At 37.5% G+C, this 14699-nt stretch overlaps 1 protein-coding gene across 5 annotated transcripts in view; it reads left to right on the top strand.

The window, feature by feature from the left end:
* The window catches only part of LOC5570900 (protein numb), a 162637-nt gene extending 158460 nt beyond the window's left edge, over nucleotides 1-4177 (top strand). For all 5 annotated transcript variants that reach the window (XM_021844964.1, XM_021844965.1, XM_001653327.2 and 2 more), the window contains exon 4: nucleotides 236-4177. In XM_021844964.1, the coding sequence (XP_021700656.1) occupies nucleotides 236-1564 (1329 nt within the window). In that variant the 3' untranslated portion in view covers nucleotides 1565-4177. The remainder of the gene's footprint in view (nucleotides 1-235) is intronic.
* Nucleotides 4178-14699: the final 10522 nt, after the last annotated feature.

Raw genomic sequence — 14699 nt, forward strand, 5'->3', positions numbered from 1 at the left:
GAAAATGGCAAATTTGCCAAAGAAAGCTCTCAGTTAAAAACAGTGGAAGTGCTCATGAGAACACTAAGCTGATAAGTAGGCTCTGTCCCAGTGAGGACGTAATACAAAAACGGTGTATAATCAACTATGGCTACAATTGGCGTATGGCCAAAACCGGTGCTTCTACCCTATTCTCAATTCAAATGGGTTATCCCGATCAATGCCTGTTTATTAACTGTTTCATTTTCTGTTTCAGAACTCCCGGCGTCGTGCAATTCGAGCCCAGCTGCACGTGAGCGGCGATGGACTACGAGTGGTCGAGGAAGACACCAAGGGACTGATAGTGGATCAGACCATCGAAAAAGTTAGCTTCTGTGCTCCGGATCGGAACACGGATCGTGGTTTTAGCTATATCTGTCGAGATGGTACGACACGACGGTGGATGTGCCACGGGTTCCTAGCGAGCAAGGATACCGGTGAACGACTGTCACACGCCGTCGGATGTGCGTTTGCCGTATGTTTGGAACGGAAACAACGCCGCGATAAGGAGTGTGGTGTTACGATGACGTTCGATATGAAGAACTCGACATTTACCCGTACTGGCTCGTTCCGACAGCAAACGATGACGGAGAGACTGGCCAACGCCGATACTGCCGTGGTGGCTCCAACTCAGAACAATAATGCGCCCAAAGCTTTCAACCCATTCGCCATTGAGCGACCACATGCTACGCCCTCGATGCTGGAACGTCAGGGTAGCTTCCGGGGTTTCACTCAGATTGGGACGGCTTCTCCATTCAAGCGCCAGATGTCGCTCAGAATCAACGATCTTCCGTCCAATGCTGAAAGACAACGGGCCTTCCTGGATCCAACGTCGCCAAACCGAACGTCCGTTTCTCCGATTCCGGAAATTTCGCCACAACCACCAACGGATACCGTTAGTCAGCTCTGTCAGGAACTTAGTCAAGGACTATCGTTACTCACCAGGAACGATGCGGATGACTTCTATCTGAACAAAGAATCGAACAATATTGGCACCACATCTACCACAACCGTTACCAGTGCAGCAATCGTAGGAAGTTATCTAACCAACACATCGTCCACCACTAGTCCACCAGATCTAGCAGCGACCAGTGCCGTCAATCCGGCACTTCCGCCAGTCTTCGCACCTAGCTCAAATTCCCTAGCGCAACCCACGATTCCTCCTCGGTCTGTTTCTCCTATCAAACAACAAACGGTGGACCTTCCGTTCAGTTCCACCTTACCCGGCTCCAATTCCATCGTCTCCAACAGCATACTGGCTACATCCAGTTCCGTTGGAACCGGGCCCACTCCGCAAAAAGTGGTCCCCATCGAAACGGCGTCCCCGCTGCCCAACCCGGAACAGTGGCTAGGGCAGATAGTGAAAAATGTGTCCCCATCGCCTCGGCGTGCCCCATCGCTGCACTCCCGGACCAAGTCGCTGAACGCCGCCGATCCCTTCGATGCCGAGTGGGTGTCGGATGTGGCCAGGCCGGAGATCCACAGTACCAACCCGTTCATTTCGCCACCGAAGCCACCGGCGCAAAGTTTTCAAGTGCACTTGTGAAACCTGGCGAGCGGGTGGCGGGCTGAGGACGCAAATGGTGCTTGAATACAGTGTTTTAGATTAGGTCGCGCGACGGGGGGAGGGGGCATAGGAATGCAGCTTGTGGGGGAATTGGGCGATAAGATGTGATTTAGGAATATGCGAAGGGTACTTACTCGAACCTACTCAAACATTCTGATAGCATTTATTTTCGGTTTTCTGTTGAATGAAGTCTACGCAGAATGAGGCCGCGCTAAAGGACGTTGTTGCAGAATTAGACTGGACTCGATTGTACAAATGGTTTGGTTGGTAGCGAGTTGGTTGCCGATATTTTGCGAGTATTAAGTGTTACTTGTTCTGTGTTTTTTCATATTAGTTATGCAAAATTTTCAAAAACAGTATCATTGTGAATAAATAGAGTTTTGCTATAGATTTATGCTGACAGTATTTCAAAACTTTTGTTTTTTTTTAATGCAAACTGGCAAGAATTATTGTTTATTTCGTATAATGAATAAAAATGGTTCTGTATTTATCTTAGAAATTCGTTTGGATTAGGTCTTTTGATTTGATTAAATTCTTTTTTTGAATGTTTCCCGATCGTTTTGGATGGTAATCTCCTCTAAACATTCTTGTTCTTCGTAACTTGGTATGTCTTCTTCACTTTTTATCATATGAGTAATTCAAAATTCTATTATTATCGTCTTTTTTTATACTGGCTTTCCGCTCATCGTTTGCTGGGTCTGGGTCTTTTTTGTCCACCATTTAAGTGATATGACTGCTTCAAGCCTAAAACATCAGAATACTTCTAATAAATGCTAACCTGTTGTTCCACTCCGGCAATTAGTTTCGCTCTCTAAAGAAACTGCTCACCAGTGTTTTTTTTTCAAGGGTGTATAACAAAAGGCCGGGAGACAAAATATCAAAGAGTAGAACAAAAAAATGTTAGTCCCTTAGCCTAGTACCGTGCACCCCTACTCAATTAAACGGTACCTCATGCAAATTATAATGGCCAATTTTTAATTTGAACTTCTTATCCCATGCGCAACAGATAAAACGCGTTTCTGATCATCTTTTTGTTTTTATTTTGCGTTCAATTGTTGTTCCATTTCGCTTATCTCCGTTTCACGAGTTAAATGACGTTTAAACCATTTTTAACCTGAAAAATTTGCAAATTAGCGGGGTGCAAAATACAAAGTTTCAAACCAACTGGTTTTGTGAAACTTTTGTTATCAGAATCTTTCAATTTTGTTATAAAAATATTCAATTACAAGTCTATACTATATCTAAATGAAATTTTTGTGAGATAGTTCGGTCAACGTGCAATCAAATCATTTGTACATAATATGTTACAAAACTATTGAATAAATGTGTTTTTTTAACCAACCTGTTAAGATCTTCCAAAGAATGACTTAAGTGGAAAACCAGGCGTAGGACGAGTTCAATCTATTTTACCGAATGCTACAACGGATAAAACACGCAGCTTTAAAAGCCTCACCCATATATGTCTTTATATCTTTGCTAGAAACGAAGAAAAATCTTGAGATCAAATTATTATTGTCATAGCATTCAAAGCAGTATCAGATAAAATTCATAAGAAAACTCAAACAAACACCATACAAACGTATTCCAATATACCGTAGTAGTAGTAGAAATAAAATAGAACAAACCTTACCCAATAGGAGCTAAATATTTAGTAGTTAAAATCTCACATAGAAACACGCAACTTAGAAAAAAAATGTTTCGAATCCTACGAATAAGTGCACAAACACCACCCTTCCTTTTCTGAGAAACTGAAATGTTATGGAAGAGCAGAATATGCAAAACGCCAGCAAAGATCAAAAATATTGAAATTAGAGACGATGAATCATACTGACCGGTACTTAACATACTGCACACTTACGCGATTTCAACCTTATGGAAACTGTTGAGTAACCCTTTTGGTTGAACTTTTTTCGAACATTTGGGTGAAATTAGTTGAAATTTATTACTAGAATCAGAGTTTCGTGATCAATGTTTAAATCATAAAACCCACATAGTAAAATACCTAAACTACGTTTATTGGAAACCATACGGTCCAAGTGGCTTACATTGACTCCACGCGAGAAATGAATATCCTGTTGATTAGTTTCATCGCCACGGAAAGCGAGGAGTTTGGTTGGTCCATTGGAAATATTAATGAAAATGTTGTACTTAGTGAAGCGGGAAGCAGCTAGAAAAATATGTTGATTGTACATATTCGTTCATAGTACGGAGTAATTTAAGTGTTTCAAATGTAGATAGCTGTACATAAATCAACTTGCAAAAGAAACTACTTCCGTTTCAAAAACGAAACTACACATTCTGATCAGTGTTGTAACGGTAAATAACAAGCGTTCGCGCAGCAAACCGCTCGAAAGCATTATCGTCGTATTACTTATCAATATTTTGCTGCTTCTTTTGAGGCACCTTGGTCTGAAATTTTATTCAAAATAATAATTTCGGTAGAATCAAATGAATGTATGATAGATGTATTGAAGACCAACTTTACAAGAAATCCGCATATGGCTGTACAGAAGAATCAAGATCTTGTATTATAATTTCCAGTATGTAATAAGTGTACTTTATAGGAACAAATAAATGCCTTGTAAAATTACACGTTTTCGTTTTTTTAGTTTCCTTCTGCTTATGTTGCTCATTTTCATACAAAACATTTATTTCTGTTTGTATAACAGTACAGTGCAATATTCCAGGCTAATACTTTTCCACTCAGAACTATAGTTTGACTATGAACTGGTCAAACTGCAGTTTTTGCTGCTATTAGTCACTTGTTCGAACTCCAACTACCTTTTACTATTAGGTATACAATTTTTAAAAGAAAAATGATTCTTAGAGAAAAAGGATTTCCGATCACTGAGTAATACCTACTCTGGCTCTGAGTTGAAATGTATTAGCATGCTTGACATCTGATGGTTTGAATCTCGGAAACTGTTCTACATGCTTTTAGTTTTATTCCATTCCGCTATCGACACTTGACTTAGGGTGAAACGAATATATGCGACATATCAATGTTTTACACTTAAACCATAAGCCTTCAGTCAGAGCTGTTCTATAGTTATACACAAAATCTATCAATTGGACATCAAGTCCAATTCTGCTTCTATCATCAAAAAGAATACCACCTTATCGACTGTTTAATTCTTAGATGATCAGACCTACGGAAATTGTGATTTATCTTTTCAATGATGAAGGAATAGAACCATATTTTTACCAATTTATTACGACTCATAAAAAGTTTAAACAACCATATTACACCGTTGGGAACGAAGCTTCGATTACACCGCCTGAGTAGATAAATATCTATAATCTGAGCTAATCACAAACTGTCTCTACCACTGATGACATAAAACATATTATCCTGACAGAGGGCTGAAAATATCGAATACATCGCCACTGTATACAAAAACAAACACAAAAATAAATTCCTCTATTCGGAAATTTACATGAAAAAGGTGGGTATCTATCGTATGTACACATGTTGATGAAACGCTTTCCATGTTGCGGCGGGTTGTCGTGCTAACGAAGACAAAACAAATGACGATACATTGATAGAGCAAAGTTTTTCGACTACGACACACACACACACAATTGGTACCAATTTATTGCATTGTTGATAATTATATAAGGATGCTGAAATTATATTGAAACCGTGAGGTATAATGAATATTGACGATATGAATAAAATGATAAAGAATAAACAGTTTGCTGGGGTTTTCGTTTGAAGAAAATGTAGAGAAATTTATCCTTATTAGACACTAATATTTTAAACCAGACATGTCCCATATCATCTACATAAATTTAAAAATGCAATCATGTTAATTATTGTTCCTGCAAGCATTTGAATACGCAGCAGTTCATATTCTTTTATTATTAGTGTGGGAACTCGATACAGGAATAAATCAATACGAAAAAAAAAATAAATGTAGAAAACCTATTTTGTCTTTCTTAGAAACTAGTGTTTCAAACCAGACATAGGGTGACGGTGCCATTAATGGTAGACAGTCCAGCTATAAAAATCATAACATAATAACGAAAAGCCCTAACAGAAATCTTTTGGCATCATCAGAAAGATTTCAACCTCTGCTGTATAGGAAATATATAAGAAGAACGATATTTTTTTTTTGGCATAAAATCGCTCGAACCACTATTGGTACACGTGTTCCAGTAGTTGCGCTAGTGCTCCAGTAGTAGACGTTTGGGAATGTAATAAGGAATTTTAAACGAAATAGTTATTTTTTTATATAGCTTTAACATTTTGCCCTCGGAACAGCAACTAATATCTATCGATTGAAGCCATTTTGAAAACTGCTTCCATCCGGTAACTACTGGTGCAAGGGAGGATTTTTCTTTGCGTATAAATTAATTATTTATATGACTTTTTGATAAAATTAAAAGTCGAAATTTGGCAAATCGACTAAACTAGAGGCGATCTATCCACCAAAAATAGCGCAAGTCGTTTTTATCAAAAAATGTACGTTATATAGTCCAATCTACTGGTATATAACAACCATTGGTACCGGCACCCTACCCCTGATCATCTATTTAAACTTAGAAATGCATGCATGGTAATTATTGTGTGTGTATTCAATCATTATCCGAAATATGGCTGAAACATATGCACAGCAGCGTCTTAATGTTTGATGGTTATTGCAGAAGATATAATGCCGAAAAACAAAACCTCGAAACTTAAAACGTCGCATGCCAGTACGTCAAATCCCAAAACTTCGAAAGGGTTCAAGCGTCGAAAGGGACAAATCGTCGAAGAGAGCATACGTTGAAAGCAGTAATTTTTCTACGAAGACTAGCGTTGCTAAGAAAAAAATGGTTGCGATGCGGACGGTTTTGGTAACAGCAATGTTGAACAGTAATTTCGAAAGTGCGTCTCCCTGCTTCTACCCGTCTAACGTCATGGACGAGGTTGACACCTCATTTCTTTTCACTGAGTCGTACGCAAACGCAATAAACAAGTGGTGAGTCTGCAAGTTATACTCCCGGAATTTATCTAGGATCATTCGCAAGCTAAACATCTGGTCCGTTGTCGAACGGCCCTCATGAAAACCAGCTTGGTATTCGCCGACGAAGGACTCCTCGATCGGTCTCAGTCTGTTGAACAGGATGCGCGACAGAATTTTGTACGCCGAATTCAGCAGGATAATTTCTCTGCAATTTGTCCATCCAACCAGCCGGCAGGCAATTTTTCGTCCCATACCTTCAGAAGTACTCGGTGGATCGACTGGTACAGCTGCTCACTTCCGTACTTGAGAAGCTTAACCGGGATCTCGTCCTTCCAAGCAGCCTTAGAGTTCTTCAGCTCGCTGGTAGCCTTCTTAACCTCTGTCATGGTCAGTGGGTCCACAGCTTGATCGTCATCATAAATGTTCATTCTGTTCCTCGCTACATTTCCATTTTAACCGTTTAACAATAGCTGAAAGTGCTCCTTCCACCTGGCAGCTACCGCCGTTTTATCGGTCAACAAGTTCCCTTCTCGATCATTGCACATGGCGTGCACTGGTACGGTATTGTGCTGCGCACCATTGAACGTTGCATAGAATCTCCGCATATCATTCCGGTTCATGCTTTCTTGAGCTTCAGCTACCACACTTTCTTCGTGCTGCCTTTTCTTTCTGCGATGGATTCGCTTTTCTTCGGTTCTCGCTGCTCTGTACCGCTCTCTGTTCTGTCGGGTACCGGCCACAAGCATACGGCTTCTGGCGACATTCTTCATGTCTGTCACTCTCTGGCACTCTTCATCGAACCAGTCATTCCGTCTAACTTCCCACGCCGTTGTTCTCACAGCTTCGTGGATGGGACCATCCACAGGCTGTCGACATCTCCAGCAACGTTGATTCTTCCCAACTGCTCGTCTAGCTGCTTCTGGGACGGTGCTCCATGACATCTGAGAAATGTCGCCCATCAACCAGAAACATCGCCACTCGAGTGTCACCAGGTGTGTTTGCGGATATTCTTTCGTGCGAAGTAGGTACTGCTGATTGCCATCCCTCTAGCAGCAGCGAAGGTTACTAGCCGCAAGCCATTACCATTGGTAACAGAATGGACAACAACACACAAATTCGGTCGCTTATTGGTTTCCACCGAATAATTCCCTTCATCTGTTTCCTAATCACTATGAAGCCAACTCCACGTTCTGCTCTGTCGCCACCGCTTTACTGCCCATAAAGGCATAACTGTCCCATATGGAATAAGTAGGTATTGAGAAAATAGCGCTTGACGTTTCAAGTGTGTTTTTTCATACAAATGTTCATTATTTTCTAGTACATTTCTGCGTGGCATAATAGTTTAGCGTAACTGCACAGATTACTCATTTTGCTTCTAATATTCATTGTATGGATATTGAGATAACGCTTCTGTCCAAATTATATTCACATGAGGGTGTTCAAAATATATATTTGGTGTCCGAACTGTATAACAGACAGATCACCAAAAAACGCTATTTTGGAATTTAATACTAGAGTTTATAAGCTTTTTCTCCCCCAGAAACTCAAAGTACAATGGGACATTAAGCATATACCATAACGTAATAAAATATTAGTATATAATGCAGTTCATCGATCGCCGTTTCTAGACATATCCTTAGCCTGTCCAAAATACATGATTTATCCTATAATTGGAATTAATGTTGATGGATTTGTTTATCAGTTTGAACAATATTATTTGATCTAATGGCATAACTCGAAAGAAAAGCCTATGCATGGAAGAAGGGCAACTAACCAATGAAAATATAGACAGTATGAAAAATAATAACTCCACCAGAATAATGAGAATGAGATCTAGAAAACTGGAACACATTTTATAAATAGACTAAACGGGATTTGCATTCGGATTGATTGAAAAAAAAAAAAAAACTTACCTATAAAATTTCGCGATCTAATCAGATATCAAGCTTAAACCTTAAGGTGATTATAGAACGAAGCCACACCTCAAATTTTCAAGAGCACTAGACTTGAGAACCAAACAGCGCTCCGCGTTAAAAATCTATCCCATTGGTCACTACCAGCAGGCAAGTAAGTTGATTGGTTTTCAACGCAAACTGTTGTCAGATACTCTCATCTTGTGCACTTGAAAATTCAAAGTTTGGCTTCGTTTTATAATCACCTTAATCTCGCTCTCTTACTGAAAATATGGTGGATAAAATCATTATAACCGCAAATATATTTTTTCAGGTGATTCAGGTGCTACTCAATTAGCCCGTTAAACTGCTTTTCATATCAAAATCGCGTTGCCTGTTGCTAAATTGATAAATTTTGATATATTTTAATTCAACATAAAAAAAGTGAGAATGCAATTAAGCATGGTTTTACCAAACGATACATCAATGAAGTATTACCGCCGTACGGGGCCTAGTGGTGGCTTTGACCGCCCATCTCGATGCATCTCATGGCGAGCATGAACGTCAAAAAACTAATCTATGGCAATTTAGTGGCTATTTACAAAGTATTCTTGAAACTTGCCACATTTTTTGCATGATTCATTTGGTGTAAAAATAGTGGCCCAATGTCCACCCCCAAACCACGTTACATCATTTATTGAAAAGTTTTTTTTGACGGTGATTATTTTAATTATTTTTGAATATCTTTCCGGGATACATTAATGAATGTTTGCCCTTTACTGGCATATACCATATATACAATTTGTATGGGATAAAACATGCTGCAAAAACATCAAGGTAGATTTTCTCAAAACGAGATTTTTGCCTTTTACACCCCTTTGCGTCTATCCCCCTCACATGTAAACGGACTATGGCGCGAGATCTGTACTGCCGTAAGTATGCTGACAATCATTGATGGCCTGCCGCTAACAATCATCTACAGTGTGACTATCCTATTCCGTTTTGTGCATCAACAATAACTTTTGAGCATCGGAATTATTATTAACTTTCTTGATAAGTATGATTTAAGACATGAAGTTTCGATTCTGTATCAAATTAAGAAAATAAATTGCCATATATGCTGATTTACTTTGAAATCGTCAAATTCTGCATTTTCAACAGCCAATATCTTGAACACTTGACTACGATATGATATGCTATGATATTGACGTTAACTACGTTTTACGGCAATATACTGGGTGTTAATTGAAAATCTAAAATGTTGCGACCGTCACGAAATTATGTAAGATTTTAAATACTAATAACTCAGCCATTTATCGGTAGATTTTCAATATTTTCCCACCAATCGCTCGGAAATTTATACAACATTTTACTCAAATGGAGAAAACTTTTGATTTTTGACGATAGACCATCGAAAATTGGGAAAATGTCGACCCCTTTCTTACGCAACCAAACTCGTTCATATTGTCTTCCACGATTCCTTTGGGTTGGCTAGTGTACTATAAAAGCAAAGCAGACAAATTTCTGCTTCTTCACGTATTCTTCTTTTTACGTTAACTACGTCTTACGGCAATATACTGGGTGTCAATTGAAAATCTAGATTAGAATGTTGGGACCGTCACGATATTATGTTAGAGTTTGAACTAAACCAAGGCTGCAACTATGAAAATCGACTAAAGTTCAAATGCAAAAAATCACTTGGCGTAGTTAACGTCATGCGGTCGTGTCTTGTACACAACCCCCTCTGATTTTTTTTCTAACCGGCAATGAATTATGCAATCCTAAATGAAGTACAGTTGTGTTCAGAATAATAGTAGTGAAAGCCGATTTTCATACAAAATGCTCAACTTTGGCATGCTGTAACTTTGTTTCCATATGAGCAATCGGCATGAAATTTTGGCAGTGAACTACAAATATGCTCAATTTCATTATCACAAAATTTGAAAATTTTCACACTACCGGCTAAAAATTTAAGCACCAGGTGAAATCGCTCAAAATAATAGTAGTTTTTCTTTTGTAAATTTTTGTTCAGCAACAATTTTGTAAAAAATTGTATTGTTTATACATTTGAAGCTTGGGTGGAAATGGTTGAAACAATGAGTAAAGAAAAATTCAAAAACTCAAAATACAGCAGATATTGAAATTATTAAAACTACTATTATTTTGAGCGATTTCACCTGGTGCTTAAATTTTTAGCCGGTAGTGTGAAAATTTTTAAATTTTGTGATAATGAAATTGAGCATATTTGTAGTTCACTGACAAAATTTCATGCCGATTGCTCATATGGAAACAAAGTAACAGCATGCCAAAGTTGAGCATTTTGTATGAAAATCGGCTTTCACTACTATTATTCTGAACACAACTGTATATGGAGGTTTTTTAATTCTTCAGACAAGTTATTTTGAATAAATTGAGTAATTGAGTAATTTTAAATAAATCGAAATGTGTGACCTTTTCATGATTCTTATTCCGGACGCTTCTTCACTTTTGCCTTATATTCCGGAAACTTTGATTCGAATTCCAGACAGGTCATGGGGCCAAAGTCCTTAAGGTCAAAGGAGGACTCATTAACTATTAAATTGCTTTAAATTTTTCTTAAATCATCTGTTCTGGGGCCAAGAAGGAAGTGGGCACTTTATTTTGTCACTATTTATTTTTCAATACAAATTGATTTTCTTTTTCTTTGAGTGAAATTCTTTTTTTTATCAAAATTTTGTAAGTGCAACTTTAAAAGAATATCAAAAAAGATTTAAGTGTGTTAACTTTAATTTGAACCAAATCAATGAGAGAAATTCGAAAACTGGTTTGGTGGGCACTTTATTTTGCCTATCAGTGTATATCCTTTGACAGATACGCGTATTTTTCGAGTCTAGTACACGACACTAAAGATGGCCTTACAGTTGAGGTCGTAATACGCGTATCTGTCAAAGGATACAAACTCTAGTGGAATTAAATGGTATATTACTAAATTCGTTTTTTTTTCTTTCATCTACTACTAAACAGCTTGAAGATTTATTATGGTAAAAATCTAAAAAATCGCAAGATTTTCTCTCCACATACAACAATTCCACGAAATCTCAGTTTCAAATATCTGTATTTTTGGAAAGGCATCAAAAATTTTAGGTTTTTACATATTTTATTGGATAAAATCTTGTTTTTAAATCTTGAAAAAATCGACCACAGCTCAAATCGGATTATTAGTTTCAATTCGCATTTCATATACCGTAATTTCGGGTGAAATTGATCACTTTTCACTGTTTTCCATGTCTATATTCTATGATGTTGCTAATTCCAAACAACTTAATGCAGGAAAACAAGTACGACGGTGAGCTTCATTGGCTTATATACTGAAATTTTCAAACAGTTGTTATTTTAGTGCTGAAAATCGTCTCTAAAATAAAAAATCAAGGAATTCCATTTCGGGGTGAAATTGATCACCTGTCAAAACAATTATTGTTAGTTTTGAAATCAACTTTACTTATTTGATTTGGGCTTCCTGAATACAAATATGCTTGCCAAATTCTTAACAATGCAAAATTTATGGAAATAATAAACAATTAATTTTCAACAAAACCGCAGAAAACGCCTAAATGTAGGCAATTTCCAAAGGAATCTTCTGATATCTATAAAAAATTCAATTATTACAACAAAATGAACAAATTGGTACGAATTTTGATGATAAAATTCGTTTTGAGGATATATTCCGAGCATCCTCACAAATTTTCAGGTTGACAGCATGTCCAAATCCTTGTTTAAAACTATAAGTTTATTGACTGATGCCAATACCACACAGAACACGATTATGAAATTTTCTATTATTTTCATAGAAATAAACATTCCTTAACACAAAAAACTTCACAACATGCAATTCGACAATAGTTAAGACAAACAATGTTCATTTACTGTAGGTTGCAATGATTTCTGTGCTCTATAAGAGGGAAATAAATTCGTGTGACATGGTGATCAATTTCACCCTACTGATCAATTTCACCCGAATTTACGGTACCTAAGTTCCAATAAAATATGTGGTAGTCTAATCTTTTATCGTATCGGCAAAGAGATATATGTATATTTGTTCAGATTTTTATTGTAAGCACTTTATGACCCAGCACAAATTTCGTACAACAAAGTCGCTCGAAAATAACGCGATTTGTGCAAGACTTATAAGAAGAGCTTCCAGAAATGTAACACTATCAACAAACAGGTAGCGGAAAAACCGCTCAAAATTTAAAATCTACTCTTGATAAGTAAAAGAATAGAATGTGTGAAAATCAGATTTTTATCTGCATTGGTCTCGAAATGGCAGTATGGTTAAGACGTGCCCATACTTTTTGGGACACCCTATAGACGGGGGCGGGGTTCTCTAGCCTTCCAATTTGCGGGTTTTTCGTCTTTTTCGCTTTTCATTTCAAAGTAGGTATATTGAGCGAAGCAAAAACTGGTGGAACAAGGGATCGATCGATATGCCTACGACTTCACAGAGGTAGCGCAGGTTTGTGTAATTTAGAACTACCTTAATTCGGGGTGTAGTTGATCAGTGGGGAGAAGTTGATCAATCATGTACCCACATGTGTAAACTGTTAAAAGAGCTATGATACGATTTCAATCATCTCCATTTCTATGATGTCGAATTACCTAATAGTTGTTCTTAATATTTCTAAATTTGGTTTGACATTGAAAATAATTATACAAAAAAAAACATATTTTTTATAAAATGTTTGATGAACTGTTGAAGGTTTCTCCTCCAAACAATTGACTATTGCCAATGCTATATAAAGACACCATTCAAATGAACTGTTACATACATTCCAGATATGTTCTATGAATCCAGTTTTGAATTTGTATTGATAATAAAAAATCCTTTTCAGAGAAAACAATATTTTATTTATGAGCGAGTTGCTAACTTCAAAGAACATTGCATACCTTTAGGCGTTTACTGTGGTGTATTCTGTAATTCACAATATTCAATTCTAAAATTGACCGATTTATCTACAATTTGTAAAATTTTGAGACTTGATTCAGATTCAGTGACCCCAAATTAAGTAAATAGCAAATCTCTTCACTCTAGGAAACCGACCGCAGTAATTGATCAACTTTACCCCGGAATCAAAAACTCCACTTTTTGATTTCTAAAAAATGTTTTTATTATTATGGAGTTCTGTTTGATCTTTCGACCTTGACGCTTGCGTTCGGTTGGAGTAAGTTAAAAAGTGCCGCGATCGGTTGGTTCTTTTTGATCTTTAGACGACCTTGACGCTTGCTCCAGGGCAATGCGTCAAGAAAACCCGAGCTGTCGTCCATGTTTTTTTTTCGGATCGCGCGCCTTTTTTTTTTTTTTTAGCCGAGCAAACGAGTGAAGCTGAAAGTGGATTGTGGCTGCTCAGTCAAGGATAACGGATCAATTGGTGAGCTCGTTTCATGCTACTATTTCTAATCTATAAAATATGTATGACTGCACATTTAATCGTTACAATGGTGAGATGTAAATATGATGTTTCAACAAACTATGGATGGTTCGTCACTATGAGTGTCGACACAAACTCTGATTCATGATTTATTTATGTTTAACTTTTTTTTTTGCAGAACACCCCTTATATACCTTTATTTTTGTAATTAAAAAAAACTTTGAATGGTTCGACACTACAAGTGTAGACTTGCGAAAGGTTCACTTTATTCAACAAACTTTGGATGGTTCGCCACTGTAAGTGTCGGCATAAGAATAAGAGTGTTCTATGATGTCCCAACCAATTGAGTCTTTTGTTTCTTTTCAAATGAGTAAAATATAATAACACATGCTTTCGTACTGACAGCTGTAGGAATGTTACATTTAGGTGTTTGTTCAACAAACTTTGAATGGTTCGTCACCTCAAGTGTCGGCATAATTTTCCTCTACATAGAAATTATATGAGCAATTATATTCACGTATAAGCATGTATATATCTCACAAATCATTGTTTATCATGGTCTAATCGCTTATCAAAGTGAATCCTTTGACCCAACGATCCTCCCCATTAACAAACATTCCTCCCAGTAACCTTTGTGGAGATGCAGAGGCAAACACGGTCTCCAAATAGCAAAGGTTACACACTAACATTCCTTCCCTCAATCCCACCTGACTGCAAGGACGTGGCCGGCGCCGTTATTGACCTTGTATAAAAAGAGGCACTGAATTATGCACACTGAAGAAGATTATGGCCAATCCCAGCTGAACTTCTAGTTGATTCTTTGTGCATTTTCACTGACTTCGGTCAATCACGGAATAGCAACCATTGA

This window comes from Aedes aegypti, chromosome 2 (genome assembly GCF_002204515.2).
Source record: "Aedes aegypti strain LVP_AGWG chromosome 2, AaegL5.0 Primary Assembly, whole genome shotgun sequence".
In the NCBI taxonomy this organism is placed as follows: Eukaryota; Metazoa; Arthropoda; class Insecta; order Diptera; family Culicidae; genus Aedes; species Aedes aegypti.